At 36.9% G+C, this 14,363-nt stretch overlaps 1 protein-coding gene across 1 annotated transcript; it reads left to right on the top strand.

Moving 5' to 3' along the window:
- Positions 1-1,277: 1,277 nt before the first annotated feature.
- Positions 1,278-11,264, top strand: LOC103040348 (verrucotoxin subunit beta). Its single transcript, XM_007253124.4, has 8 exons — positions 1,278-1,549; positions 5,139-5,246; positions 5,502-7,240; positions 7,355-7,474; positions 8,476-8,564; positions 8,939-9,140; positions 9,232-9,345; positions 10,124-11,264. The coding sequence occupies exons 2-8, from the start codon at positions 5,156-5,158 to the stop codon at positions 10,196-10,198; spliced, it is 2,430 nt and encodes an 809-aa protein (XP_007253186.3). The 5' UTR covers positions 1,278-1,549; positions 5,139-5,155; the 3' UTR covers positions 10,199-11,264.
- Positions 11,265-14,363: the final 3,099 nt, after the last annotated feature.

Raw genomic sequence — 14,363 nt, 5'->3', positions numbered from 1 at the left:
TAAAATGTAATTAATGTGTAACAATTTAAATTCTTGCAATTCCATTTAATTGAACCACACAGTGACATGTTCAAACAGAGACACAGAAGTGCTCCCATGATGCTACAGGGTTTCTACAGGGATTTGCATTTAGTTCAAAAGAAAGGACTGTGTGGTTTTATTAAGCAATGCTATGTACAGACTGAATAATCTTAGCACCAATACAGAGTGAAAGCTATTTTACAGAGATGTAAATAAACTAATGGCTAAATAGTTGCCTATAAGCCTTTAAATGTTTAGAATTAATAGATGCTTAATATCATGTTTGTTCCTTACTATAATGCTGTTGTCTCATTCGCTTTTTTTTTTTTTTTTGTAAGGCTGTATATAGTAACTCGGATGTGATTTTGAGCTGTTTCTGAGAAAGCAACTGCCTGCTATCACTCTGTCAGCTCTAAGCTCAAATCTTAGTGACTCAAGCATGACCAAAAAGACCAAGTTGAGTAATAGTATGACCAGCAATACCATACTGGTTGGCCAGCATGACTGTTATCTGTTATAAAACATTTAAGCAGTTCAGCTTGGTTTGAAGGCGTTTGATCATCCATCTTCCTATTGCTTATATTGCAGAGGTTTTCAATTTGGTAAAATCAAAGAAAGTATTTTTTCCAGAGCTGTATACACTTTTATATTTGTATGTTGTTGTTTTTTTTTTCATTAATATATTTCTGTACTGTATTGTTTGACTAAAATGTTTTGACAATACAAATGTAATTCTGTCATTTCAATAAAGCAAACTGAACTGAGAGAGAGAGAGAGAGAGAGAGAGAGAGAGAGAGAGAGAAAGAGAGAGAGGCTGAGATAGAGACAGACAGGGAAAGACAGACATACAGAGACAGATATACAGAGTAAAAGATTGAGAAAGTGAGACAGGTACACAGAGAGAAAGTGAGGGACAGATAGATATATACAGAGGGACAGAATCAGAGTGAGTAAGACAGAGAGGTACAGAGATAGCAGACAGACATAGTGAGTGAGAGAGAGAGAACTAGACAGAGATACGGATACATATATATATATATATATATATATATATATATATATATATATATATATATATATATATATATATATATATATACAGAGAGAGACAGACTGAGTAAGAGATATATATACAGAGAGACAGAGCAAGAGAGAGAGACAGACATAGTGAGCAAGAGAGATAGATAGACAGAGAAACAGAGACAGTAAGAGACAGAGAGAGACAGATTTACAAAGAGTGACAAACAGAGTAAGAGAGAGAAAAAGTGAGGGACAGAGAGAGAGACAGGTATACAGAGAGACAGACAGTAAGAGAGAGAGATAGACAGAGAGAGACAGAGTAGGAGAGAGACAGGAAGAGAGAAAGACATACATAGAGAGACAGAGAGGCAGGGGGAGAGAGACAGTAAAAGAGAGAGAGAGAGAGAAGGAAGAGAGAGGCCAGTGTTAAGTTTCACTTTCAGTATAGCTGCAGCTCTAGCTTTACTTGACGCTGTTTTTATTATCTGGAGAAAACGCTGGATTCAGAGTAAGAAATTTAATTATCTCTATATTTACTCCACACGTCGAGTAGCTTTATCAATTCAGGACACTTACATTCCTTTAGTCTTAGTTTTTTTTTTTTAAAGTGGACGTTAAAGCCCGTGTAGAGCTTAACAGGAAAAACTTGCTAACCCAGCTATGGCTACTTACTGACAGCCGCATTCGGTCAGAAGAGCCATTAATTCCGTTTATTTATCATAATAAACAGTTTAATTGATAATTTTGGGAAATCAATACAGATTTTACACGGTTTTATCTTTCTAACAGTTGCGTTTAAAATGTATAAAATAACAAAATGCGTGTTTATATAACTACTTTCAGTATTGAGATTTTATCTCATTAAATTACTGAAAATTACTGCAGACCGCTAGAGGGAGCCCGCGAGTGAGTCCACAATGAATAGGGGTAAATGGAGCTAACGGCTAAAAACACAAATTAAAAATAGCAACTTACTACTAAACCAGGATATTTTTTCATGTTTGGAAAATATAATGGCTTATTATGCCTAGAAAGCTAAGAATACATACCTATATTCGTGCGTTTTCTACAATAAACTGTTTTGAACAGGAAAGCGTTAGCATTAATGTTACTGTGAGATTAATAATAACGAACTGGTTGGTGAGCTAATGCTGGAAACACCTGGAAAGCCTAAAGCACTTAGAGTTTAAAAGATTTGGTATTAAACATAATTTAATACAAAATAAACGGTTCATCATCGTGGCTTGTTAGCTAGCTAGTTAATAAAACTAAATATTTTGAAATGGTCAGATTTTGGTTATAATTTATAAATGTGATTTATGGCAGTCAGTAGGGATGGGCGATATGGCTCTAAAATAATATCACGATATTTCAGGGTATTTTTGCGATAGCGATATACTCGCCGATATAGGAAAACAGAAAAATAATTAATTTCAGGAATATAGTATATTAGTATAACAGCATAATCATAATGAGGCAAAATAAATAATATAGCATAAAATAATATAATGCAGCAAAAAATACTGCAGAATATTTAGTGCATGCATATAAACTGCAAACTAAAACAATTATACAATAAATACACTTAAAGCTTCACAGTAAATAATAGACTACTTTTAAGACAGAACAGCCCTATTATCACGATATGAATTTTTAATATCACGATATTTCTGTGTCACGATATATTGTATACAATGTAATATTGCCCACCCCTAGCAGTCAGTCCGTTTGTTGAAAATGGACTAGCCTTTTTACCTCAGATGAGTTTATACAGACTGATCAGTACTAAATTAAACCTGCCCCAGCTCCTCAGCAGTGCAGCAGCAGACAGTGCTGTTGTGCATAAGTAAACTCTAGTATTGAACACAGAAGAGTTGTAATAAGTCTTATAACTCTAGCTAACTGCTCTCAGTAACACAGGGCTAACACTGCTCAGTGAAGCAGTTCAGATACCAAAATAAAAATATTTTTCTGTCAGCAGCACCATTAATTATAAACCCTAAAACTCAATACTTTAACCAAACTTATCCCTTATAAATCTCTCATTTACAGCCTGATCTAACAAACAAACAGCACCTCACCTCAAAATTATCTCTCTCAAACATTTATAAACTCTGATTTTGCTTTGTTGCTCCATATAAACCCATTCATTTTTTGACTCACTCGGTAGCATCCTCTGGTGGCTGAGCAAACCCTGAAGAGGATCTCGAGTGGGTATTCTCCTCTCTATTAGAGATTCTCTGGTACAGGCTTTCTCTGCAGCAGGACACACACCCTGATACAGTGATACAGCACATCTACACAACCCTCACTCTCCTATAATAATATCAAATATATATAGTAATATTATCAGCTCTACACACCCAAAAATACATTTCTGACTATACTTATATTACCAACACAACATAAACTTAAAGTAATTATGTCTAGTCATATGTTACAGTTCATTAACATTGTGATATGTGTTTCTGCGATATACAGTACCAGTCAAAAGTTTGAACACACCTTAAATTCAGTGTTTTACATTATTTTAATATTTCCTTCATTGTATATGAGTAACAAAGTCATCCAAGCTACGCAGAAAAAGCTATGGAATTTAAGCAAGCCAGAATATGTTTTATATTTTAGATTCTTCAAAATAGAACCTCTTGTTTAGATGATGGCTTCGCTGCATTTTCTCAGTCAGCTGTCAGACAAAGCCACCAGGAATGTTCAGCTTTCAGTTAACAGCTGTGCTGACTTGTCAAGAGTTCATTAAAATTAATTAAATGTGTTTTTTTGAGAGCATCAGTTGTGAAGGGGTAGAGTTGGTATTAAGGCTGCAACGATTAGTCAATATAATCGACAATGTTGATTATTTAATTTGTCGACTACATATTTCATTGTTGACTAATTTAAATGGGTTTTAAATCTTTAGTTGTTTGTATTCTTTTTTAAAGATGGAGAACATGGCAGAAATAATCACTGACTAATCGACTAATCGTGAAAAAAAAAATCAGATTAGTCAACTACCAAAATAATCATTAGCTGTAGCCCTAGTTGGTCTAGTCCATGGGTATTTAATTAGAAGTTAGTACGGTCCAGTTGGAGAAAATTTTGTCAGTCCAAGGTCCGGATCGTCGCCATTTTTAACTTGTGTTATGATTCAGTGCCATATCCTGTACTATATATATTAAACATCTGACCCGTGAGGTTGTTTGAACTATGATGAAAAAATATATAATAATAATAATAAAATGCCAGATGGCCAGATTTTGTGTACATTTCTTCCATGTCTCACGCTCAGCGTGTCTTTAGTTTCCGCCCGTTCTCGTTTTTCTGCCTGTTCTCAGGCTCCCGATGTTTTTATAAAGGCGTTTTTTTCCCGGCTGCGTTCCAATTCACTAGCCGGGTCAGCGGCCTGTACAGATCTTATTGACTGACGAGAGCGTTTGGTGATCTTACACAACGCATGATTGGTCTGTGAGTTTACTGCGCCAAAAAGCACGAATGCTGTAAAGACAAGAAAAGTTCCGCTGCTTTAAATCCTTCTCAGTAGTTTATCGGTTTGGGTCCGCATTGGACAACGTCTGGGTCCGGACCCGGACCACGGTCCGCCTATTAGTGAGCCCTGGTCTAGTCTATATTATGAGAAGCAAGAACTACTCAACTAGATAAAGAAAAAATGACTAAGGAATAATGATCATTCAATCCGAAACATTTCACAAACTTCGAAAGCATCCTCAAGTGCAGTTGCAAAGACCATCAAAAACATAATGATGAAACTGGCTCTCATCAGGACCACCCCAGGAAAAAAGGAGCAAAGGTTACCTCTGTTGCACAGGATCATCAATAGTTCATCTTTGTAGCTAGCCTCAGAAACGGATAACAGAACCTAAATGCTTCACAGAGTATTTTAGTTTATATAACACTTTAAATCAGGAGTACTACATGATTTCTTATGTGTTCCCTCATAGACTGAATGACTTCAGTATTCATTAACAAAATATGCTAAATATCTTTCTCAATTTATTGCATTATAGTCTGTTAATATTTTATTATATTCTTAAGAGAGAAATAATCTAACCAATCATTTTAATGGCTTTTTTATGTGACAGTTCCTTTTCCTTGAGTCATGGAGCCTAAAACCATTGAAATGGCGGCCCTAGGAAGGTCCCTGTACCCTGGCATGTTGTATGACTGTCGCAGCGATTCCTTTATTCCAGGTAAAGCTTCTTCAATCTTTTCTGATGCTACAACATTAGAACAACAGTTCCAAAGCAACCTGTAGTGTGCTTCTATGTGCCACACCATGTGTTAAAACAAACCAGAGTCAGTTTAACTGAGCTAAAAAAAACAATAACATGGATTATTGATAATTTGAAAATATATTTCTCAAAATCACAGTGGCAGTTCAAGATGTTTTGATATACAGTGGATCTAAAAGTCTAAAAGTAAAAGTCGTCTGCTACTACTTGCAGGTGTCACTCTCTGGGATAAAGCATCATTAACCCAAGATTTGGATATCCGTAAACAGCCCAACACAGACCTAAAGTTCTCTGCATCTGATTCCCTCTCTGATAAGGCCAGCCTCTTAGACGTGAGTGCCTCACTTAAAGCCAGCTTTTTTGGAGGTCTGGTGGAGGTTGGAGGTTCAGCAAAGTACCTAAACCACAAAAAGTGCTCAGAAAAACAGTCCCGCGTTACTATGCAGTACAGCCAAAGAACAAAATTTGAACAGCTTACTATGACCCAGCTTGGCAAAATCACCTACCCTGAAGTGTTTGAGCAGAAGACAGCCACTCACGTTGTTACATCTGTGCTGTATGGAAGTCAGGTCTTCATGGTGTTTGATCGTACAAATGCAGACTATGAAGACAAACAGGAGGTTGAAGGAAATCTAAATGTATTGGTGAAGAAGATCCCTTCATTTTCCATTGAGGGAGAAGGAGCTCTGAAGATGAATGAGAAGGAAACGGAACTGGCTGAAAGTATCAGCTGTACATTTTACGGCGACTGTGTGCTTGAAGAGAATCCCACCACATATATCGAAGCTTTGCAGATATACAAGAAGCTGCCAACTCTGCTAAGGCAAAAGGAGAATGATGCTGTGCCAGTGAGGGTCTGGCTTTATCCTCTTACACATCTGGACAGTAGAGCTGCTAAGCTGGAGAGAGAAATCAGTGCCACATTGATATCTGATATACAAAGTGTGTTAGAGGAACTGGGGAATGCTGAGAGAAAAGTCAGGGACTTATTCGGGAACAAAATGGTAAATGATTTTGAGGATGTGAAGGACAGGCTGCGGTTATTTCAGAGATCTGTGGAAGACTACAAATTGTTGTTCCAAAAAGCTCTGAGCAGAATCCTTCCTGCTATCCGGGGTAGCCAAAATGAGAAGGAGATGGAGGTACTGACAAAAATCTTGCTTATTCATCAAAGGTCTCCCTTCAGCACAAACAAGCTGAAGAAGTGGCTGGACGACATTCACGCTGAACTCAATCTGTTGAATACCTACACCAGCCAACTTGGTGCAGTCCAAGTAATAACATCCTCTGTTAAATTCGACGAAGTTATCTTTGATCCCATGGTTGATACAGTAGTATGCTTCTCCTTCACTTCTCTGGATAAAGACCCATACCTCTCAACCATAACTGAGTTCCTGAAGATAGAGGACTTAGAAAATCTGAACCTGATTTCAGAAACAAGTGATCAAGACATTCAGGCCTGGTTCAGGAATTCGGAAATATATGAGAAGATGAGAAGAAACTTTTACCTCTTCAAAAGTTTTTTTGAAGTCAATCAAGGAAATGAGAAAACCAAATTTGTCATACACCCAGTCTCAGACTCCTCCAATCCTGGAGCCTCCATCCGTCTCTACAGAAACGGGCAAATGAAGGACAACAACTTTCAGCCTGTGTCTAAACCTGCTAAACCCAGTGTGAGCATCCAGAACAGGGATGTGATCCTGAAGCTTCAGAAGTCCCCGACTGGAGAGACCATTCAGTACAGAGTTGAATACAGAGCAACACAACCACCAGGTGATTCAGGAGCTGATAGTGAGAACTGGGAATTCAGAGTAACCCCAGATGCACAGGAAACCTTTACCCTAACTGGACTGCAGTTTGAAAACCAGTACCATGTCCGGTACAGAGCAGTTGGTCATGTGGGAATGAGTGAAGCCAGTGACTCCAGTGATGTCTTCTCCCTACGAGAAGAGGTACGTGTTTTGGTTGGCTTGTTATGTGTCAGTATATGACTTTAACACAAAGAGAACATGAAAAACAAAAAGACACTGGTCCTGGAAAGTTTGTGATTGTTCTTTTCCCTACAGAGTGACCCCGGTGCTTCTTTCTGTATCGAGCTAAGGAATAGAATACTGACCAGTCTGGGCACTTCAAAGTGGAGTCTGTCGACTATCCAGTCAGAGCTTACCAATCGAGTGAGCGACATTGTGAGTAACATCGTTTATAGTGAGGCTGAAATGTGTAGCAACCTTAAAAAACTTACTTGGTTCAGTGATCTTTTTTTCTCTTCATCTGAATGATAGTATAGGAAGTCTTTTGTGTTTCTTGTGTGTAAAGGGGTAGATCTACTAACCCAAATGAGAAAAAAACTTTTATTTAATTGCTGACAGTATGAACCTAAAATATTTCATGTTTTGTCTGGTCAACCCCATTTCATTTGTTCATGTACATACATACTTTTCTGCATTTCAGGCATCTATCAAATTCCAATACAATTGGTCTCAGGGGCAGTTTAGCGCTAGTAGTAAAGTAAAACAACATATATTCATGCAATTTCAAACAGATGGCGCCAACAGGTGATAGTAATGATGATTTTGTACATAAGCAGTACCCATAAAAGGCTGAGAATTTGAGGATCAAATATGGGCAGATGATCTCCAGTTTGTCAACAAGAGAATACTATTAAACAATTCAAAGATCTGAGAGGAGTTCAAGTGCATAAATGGAAAGTGTGCACGCCTATCTTAGGGCAATGTATATTGGATTTAAAACAACATATTTTCAAGGGGAATCCATATATGTTTTAATAAGACTTTCCAAAAGCATAAAATATCTTGGGTTTACACTCTCAGAACTGAAGTAAAAGTAAATGTAAGAAACCTTGCATTTTTTTTGCATTTGCCATATTGTCCAAACTTTTGCTTGGATTTTGGGTTGTACTAAAAGAAAATCAATGCATTTTTACCAATATCCTAATGCCAAGAGGTACAGGGTTGCCATCCTTACTTGTGATAGAACATTTCTGCTATGCCCCTATACATATTGTATTGTTTGCCAATTTGTATTAGCCCATCGGCATCCATTGCAGTGATATTCTACATGGAGCCTTCTACTTTATTAAAGAAGTTATCACATTTTAGCTATTTGCCATATTCCTCTGTGTAAACATTGTCCATGACTGAATTTCTTATGTTTATTTTAATCACAGGTTATTCCATATGAAGGTGCAATTTCTGATGGGCTGAAACCAGGAATGGCTTTGTTCCTCCGAGGAGTTGTTCCCAAAGATGGAGAAGAGTATGTAATCATGATACCTCATCATGCAAAACGAAAAGTAACCTAACTTTTGGGTTATTGTCTTGCTGCAAGATCCAACCACCTGTGCCTTCATTCCAGAGAGCACAATTCCTCTATTCCACAGTTTAGTGCTGGGTGGCTTTATACCCCTCTAGCCCACCCCTAGCCCTGCACCAGAGAGTCCTAATTTATTAGCAATAGTTCTCTATAGGGACTAGACAAGTTTGTGCATTTAAACCAATCTCTTTACTGTGACTAGGGACAATATGGACATATGTGTACTTCCAATAAAATTGTTAACATCAACAATGAATTTAAACATTGTATATTGCTCTAAGAGTAAAGCCAAATGTCTGTTGTTGTGTCTCTTGCAGCTTTATCATAAATCTGAAGACAAAGTCAGGGGAAGATGGTGACATCGCTTTCCAGTTCAAGTTTCAATTTAAGACATGCACAGTGGTCTGCAACAGCTTCAAAAAAGGAGAGCGGGGAAAACCAGAGGAGACCAGAAATGCTCCACTTAGAAAAGGAAATACCTTCAATATATTTATGGTTATCCATCCAGAACATTATGAGGTACAGTGTGTGGACGCATTAGTGATTTGAGTAAAATATATCCAATATTATTATATATATAATTACAAAAGTCTTTCTTTTATTTCTTCAGGTGATTGTGAATGGCCAGGTGTTCTCTAAGGTTAAGCACCGTATACCACTGAAGAGAGTGTCTGTAATGAACATCACAGGAAACGTGGACATGAACACCTTCAGCATCATTGAAGTAAGTCTTTCTTATTCATACACATACTTTATCAGCTCCACTGATCATATAGGAACACTATGTAGTTCTATGGTAATTAATAATTAATTGTAGTTCTGTATCTGTTTTACTACATACTTTATACTTTTACTCTGTTCTTCAATGGTCAGGACCATCACAAAACAGAGCTGCAGTGACACTGGCATGGTGGTGATTAGTGTATTACTGTGTGTTGTGCTTGTACAAGTGGATCTGATGCAGCAGTGCTGCTGGAGTTTTTAAACTCTGCTCCACCTTGCAGATAGTACACAGAGATAGTAACTCTTCTCTGATCTGTTGCTGCACACATTGTAATAGCAATGTTCTCGTCATTCATCAAGTCCTTCTTAAAAGCAAAATACGCCATGTTTTAATTTACTACAGTCATGACAATAAATTTTAGATTAGGACTGGGAGTGGACGCAAAACAAGCAAAACTGAGAAAACCCTTTTTACACTTTTCGGTATTTTGGCTAATTTTAGCGATATTCTAACTCGCCTTAGCGTAAAAATCTTTTAGCAATATTTGTTTTTTATTAAGAATTCTAGCCTTTTTTCTTTCAGTTTTTGCCCTCTACTGAGGTGTTTAAAACTGATTCACTTGTAACAGCACAACACCATGTCAGGGTCATTGATTTGTCCTGTGGGCAAGAATCTTTTTTTTTTCAATTGCTAGTATTTATTTCTTGATTTACATTTAAAGATAGATAAAGATAAAGAGTATTATTTTTTTTCTTATGTTTATTTCTTTTTTAACCAGGTGGACAATATCATCATGAAGGTCACTGTTCCTCCACTGAACGTCACCATTGAAGGCGCTGATCTTTTCAAATAACCATGACCAGATACAACTGATGTGCTGTTTTTCCTCATATATTACTCAAGTATCATAAAATATCAACACAACATAAAAAAATAGAAATATAGCTCTGAAAAAAATAAGAGACCACTTAAAAATGATGAGTTTCTTTGATTTTACCAAAATTGAAAACCTATGGAATATAATCAAGAGGAAAATGGACTGTCACAAGCCATTAAACCAAGCTGAACTGCTTGAATTTTTGCACCAGGAGTAAAGGCATAAAGTTATCCCAAAGCAGTGTGTAAGACTGGTGGAGAAAAACCTGCCAAGATGCACGAAACTGAGAATTAAAAACCTGGGTTATTCAACTATTGATTTTTAAACTGTTTGAGTATGAACTTGTTTTCTTTGCAGTTTTAAAGGACTGAAAGTTCTGCATCTTTTTTGTTATTTCAGCCCTTTCTGCATGACAATATTTTTATTTGGGAGAAAGGTTACCCCTAGTTTAAATAATAAAACGACCTGTTTATTTTATTTAAACATATGCCTACATGTAGCAAAATCAGAGAAACTGATTCTTAATTTTTTGTTTTTGTATTTGTATTTGTCGTGACAGTATTCTCGTCAACAACACTGGCAGCCTTCTAAATGTATAATTATTATACAGTATATCACTCTTCTTTCTCATATTACACACTGTAATCTTTTGTATGTTTACATACAGCCAACTGAATCAAATAGAGAAATTACATTAAGTATTTACCTAGGTGTTTTGATTGGACATTTAGTGGAAATAAATCTGAATGTACTATATATATTGTATTTGGTGATAACACATCATATGAGAACAAATGAACATAATTAAAATTATGATTAAAATCATTATTATTTAAAATGATTTAAATGCTCGTACCTCCCTTTATTTTTGTGGGGAAGATAAATATAATTGTGAAGTGTGGTGTAATGCCTTGCAAACAGACCAGAGCCTTTTTTATTATAATAGAGTGAGTCATAATTTACCTTTGTGTGTGTAAGAAAGTGTGTGTTACAAGATTTAATCCATGTTTCAGCATAAATAAAAATAAATCTGCCTTCTGAACTTGACAACGTGATTCACTTTAATACGTTTAATATGTTAATGTTGACAGCCTTTATTATTTTAACATGATCTGAGTTTAATGATCAGACAAGAGCTCCGGAGATAACACACTGCTGAAAGGTGTGGCATTTTTAACATAAGCATCCACAGAGACATACTGTGATTTAAGTCTAATATTCTATACTGTTTTACTGTAGAAATAAATATACCATCAGGTGGCAGTGTAGCTCTACAGAAGGAACACTTTAGCTTTGTCCACACATCCATTGGCTGAAATTAAGTACAGTTTTTTTTTTTAGATATCATGTGGCTGTGAATGTATATATGTGTACAAACAGAAAGAAATACAGTGCTTGAATTATCAGAGTTTGAGTGGATGCCAGATAAATGGAACATTCAATTTCTGAAGAGTGAACATTTAACTGTCCTAGGGGAGAGTGGGGTAATGTGAGCCATTTTTTACATTTGCCCCTTGCTAGCTGAGCTACAATGATATATAAGTAAAATTTACATTTTTCCAATTAATTCAGGATGTTTCCTAGCTATTAAAGTTATCAGAATGTCTTCAAGACAAAGGGCAATGAAAATATGTTTGTTTTAAAAAAAAGTGGTCTTGTGTCTTACTTTACCCCAACTCAGGGGTAAACTAAGACAGACCAGAGAAATTAAGGGGGTAAAGTGAACCAGTTGGGGGTGTGCTGTTCCACTTCTGTTTTCCACTTTTAAACTACCATTAACATTACATGTTGTAACAATTACAATCCTTACAGCTAGATTGACAACCACACATTCCATAACTAATATCGGACTGGTGTTAGAATCATGGAGATTCAGTCCATTAATATTTTGCAGTTCAAATAAGTTTCACTGGTCATTATCACAACCCACTCACTATTAATCTGTTATATCATGTATAGCGCACCTGCCGTGGTTTTTGAACTGTAAAGACACCTGTTTCATCCCCATTGTAAATCATGTGTGGAGGGAATGCATGTCTATTAAAGATGAGAGACAGTTAACGTTAAGGTGGAATGGAAGAAAAAGAAGCCTATTCTAAGAAGTCCTGATTGTGTGAACGTAGCCGCAGCATTTAAGGCGGAACCAGAGTGATTGAGTGAACGTAGCGGCAACACTTAAGGTGGAAGTTAGTGTAACTGCATGAACTTTTTAAGGTGGAACTAGTGTGATTGTGTAAACCTAACGGCAGCATTTAAGGTGGAAGTAGTGTGATTGTGTAAACCTAGCGGCAGCATTTAAGGTGGAAGTAGTGTGATTGCATGATTATAGCGCACTAGTCTATTTTACAGTCTCTGTTATAGCGGGAACATTTTAAGGTGGAACTAGTGTGATTGCATGAATATAGCGGCAGTTTTTAAGGTGGAACTACTGTGATTGAGTGACTATACCGGCAGTATTGAAGGTAGAACTAGAGTGATTGAGCGAACCTAGCGCCAACTTTTTAAGGTGGAACTAGTGTGATTAAGTTCGGCAGCTTTTAAGGTGGAACTAGTGTGATTTTGTAAACATAGCGGCAGCATTTAAGGTGAAACTAGTGTATATAAACTGCACAAATGTACCGGAACTTTTTAAGGTGGAACTAGTGTAACTGCACAAATGTACCGGAAACTTTTTAAGGTGGAACTAGTGTGATTGTGTAAACATAGCGGCAGAATTTAAGTTGATTGCCTGAATTTAGCGGCAACTTTTTAAGGTGGAAATAGTGTGATTGAGTGAATATATCGGCAACGTTTTAAGGTGGAACTAGTGTGATTGAGTGAATCTACCAGCAGCATTTAAGGTGGAACTAGTACGATTGCATGAATATAGTGGCAACTTTTAAGGTGGAACTAGTGTGTTTGAGTGAATCTAGCAGCAGCGTTTAAGGTGGAAGTAGCGGGATTTATTGATCAATTTACGTACTCCTGTCCCATCACTTTTGGCACGTCAGTGTTTATCTCCGAACAATGTCTACAAACTTTGGGGACAATCAGTAAGTGAAGGTCTGAGTAAGTGGTGAATGCGCTGAATATCCTGTAGGGGGAGTCATTGCGCTGTTTGAACAGCACTGTAGCTGGAATACTGTAGTGCGTGTGTGGTCTGGATGGAGTGAAGTCATTGATTAATAAATACAATAGAGGGCTGAGAGTATTGATAATAATAGTAATAAAGCAGGGCACTGGAGGGTTTAAATCTAATCTCCGGGTGGTACAGTCAGTTACTGCAGACACTTAGATCAGATAAGAACAGAAGACCCCCTGTCTCACAGCACACACTCCTATCAGAAGCCAATAGGCAGATGCTTCACTGTTCAGTAATATAGGGGGGAATCCACAAGGGAGTGTTTCTGGCAGCTATGTACATCCTTTATGAATATTCAGGAGAAGCTCTGCGGTCTGGTGTGTGTGTGGTTGTGTGTTTGTTGTTGCTGTAAGTGTCAGATTTGGGAGGTCCCCAACCAGCTTTTCTTCTTTCCTTTTTTTATATCTCTTTTTTCTCTTCCACTTTCTGAATCTATTTGTCTGTCGTTTTCTTTCCTTCTTTTGCACACACATGTTGCTATTATTCCTTTTTCATCCCACCCCGCTATCTCTGTCTCTTTCTCATTCTTTTACTCTCTTTTACCTTCTGATTTTTTTTTTCATTTTTCTTCCCCCTCTCCCTTTCTTTCTATTTTTCTTTCATACATTACATATGTTTCTATTCCTTCTTTTTTATCTTTATTTGTCTTTCCTACCCCCTTTCTTTTATACACATGTTGCTATTCTCTCTTTCGTTACGTCCCTCTTTCTCTTTTTCTTTCCTGCTCTCTCGCTCTCTTATATACTGTTGTTTTTTATTTCACCTTTTTTCTCTGTCTCTTTCAGATTCTCTGAATCTCTCCATGCCTTTCTCCCCTTTGCTCATTCTCTACCTTACCTACCTCTTTTTTCGTTTACTCTCTCCTTTTTTTCTCCTTTTACTTCTCTCCTGTAATGTTCCTTTTCTTTTCCATAATGTCTTTTTTCCTTCATTCTTCTTTTTCCTATGCATATTCTCTGTCTCTCCCACTTTCTCTTCCATGTCCATCCCTTTAATTTTTACTTTCTTCCTCCCTTTTCT

This window comes from Astyanax mexicanus, chromosome 21, assembly GCF_023375975.1.
Source record: "Astyanax mexicanus isolate ESR-SI-001 chromosome 21, AstMex3_surface, whole genome shotgun sequence".
Lineage (NCBI taxonomy): Eukaryota > Metazoa > Chordata > Actinopteri > Characiformes > Acestrorhamphidae > Astyanax > Astyanax mexicanus.
This window is presented reverse-complemented; position numbering and strand designations above follow the sequence as displayed.

Bases quoted from the DNA above. Each gene is read 5' to 3' on its own strand.
- LOC103040348 (XM_007253124.4), top strand. From the start codon at position 5,156: ATGGAGCCTAAAACCATTGAAATGGCGGCCCTAGGAAGGTCCCTGTAC. The intron at 5,247-5,501 runs GTAAAGCTTCTT...TACTACTTGCAG, and splicing joins CAGCGATTCCTTTATTCCAG to GTGTCACTCTCTGGGATAAA. The intron at 7,241-7,354 runs GTACGTGTTTTG...TTTTCCCTACAG, and splicing joins TCTTCTCCCTACGAGAAGAG to AGTGACCCCGGTGCTTCTTT.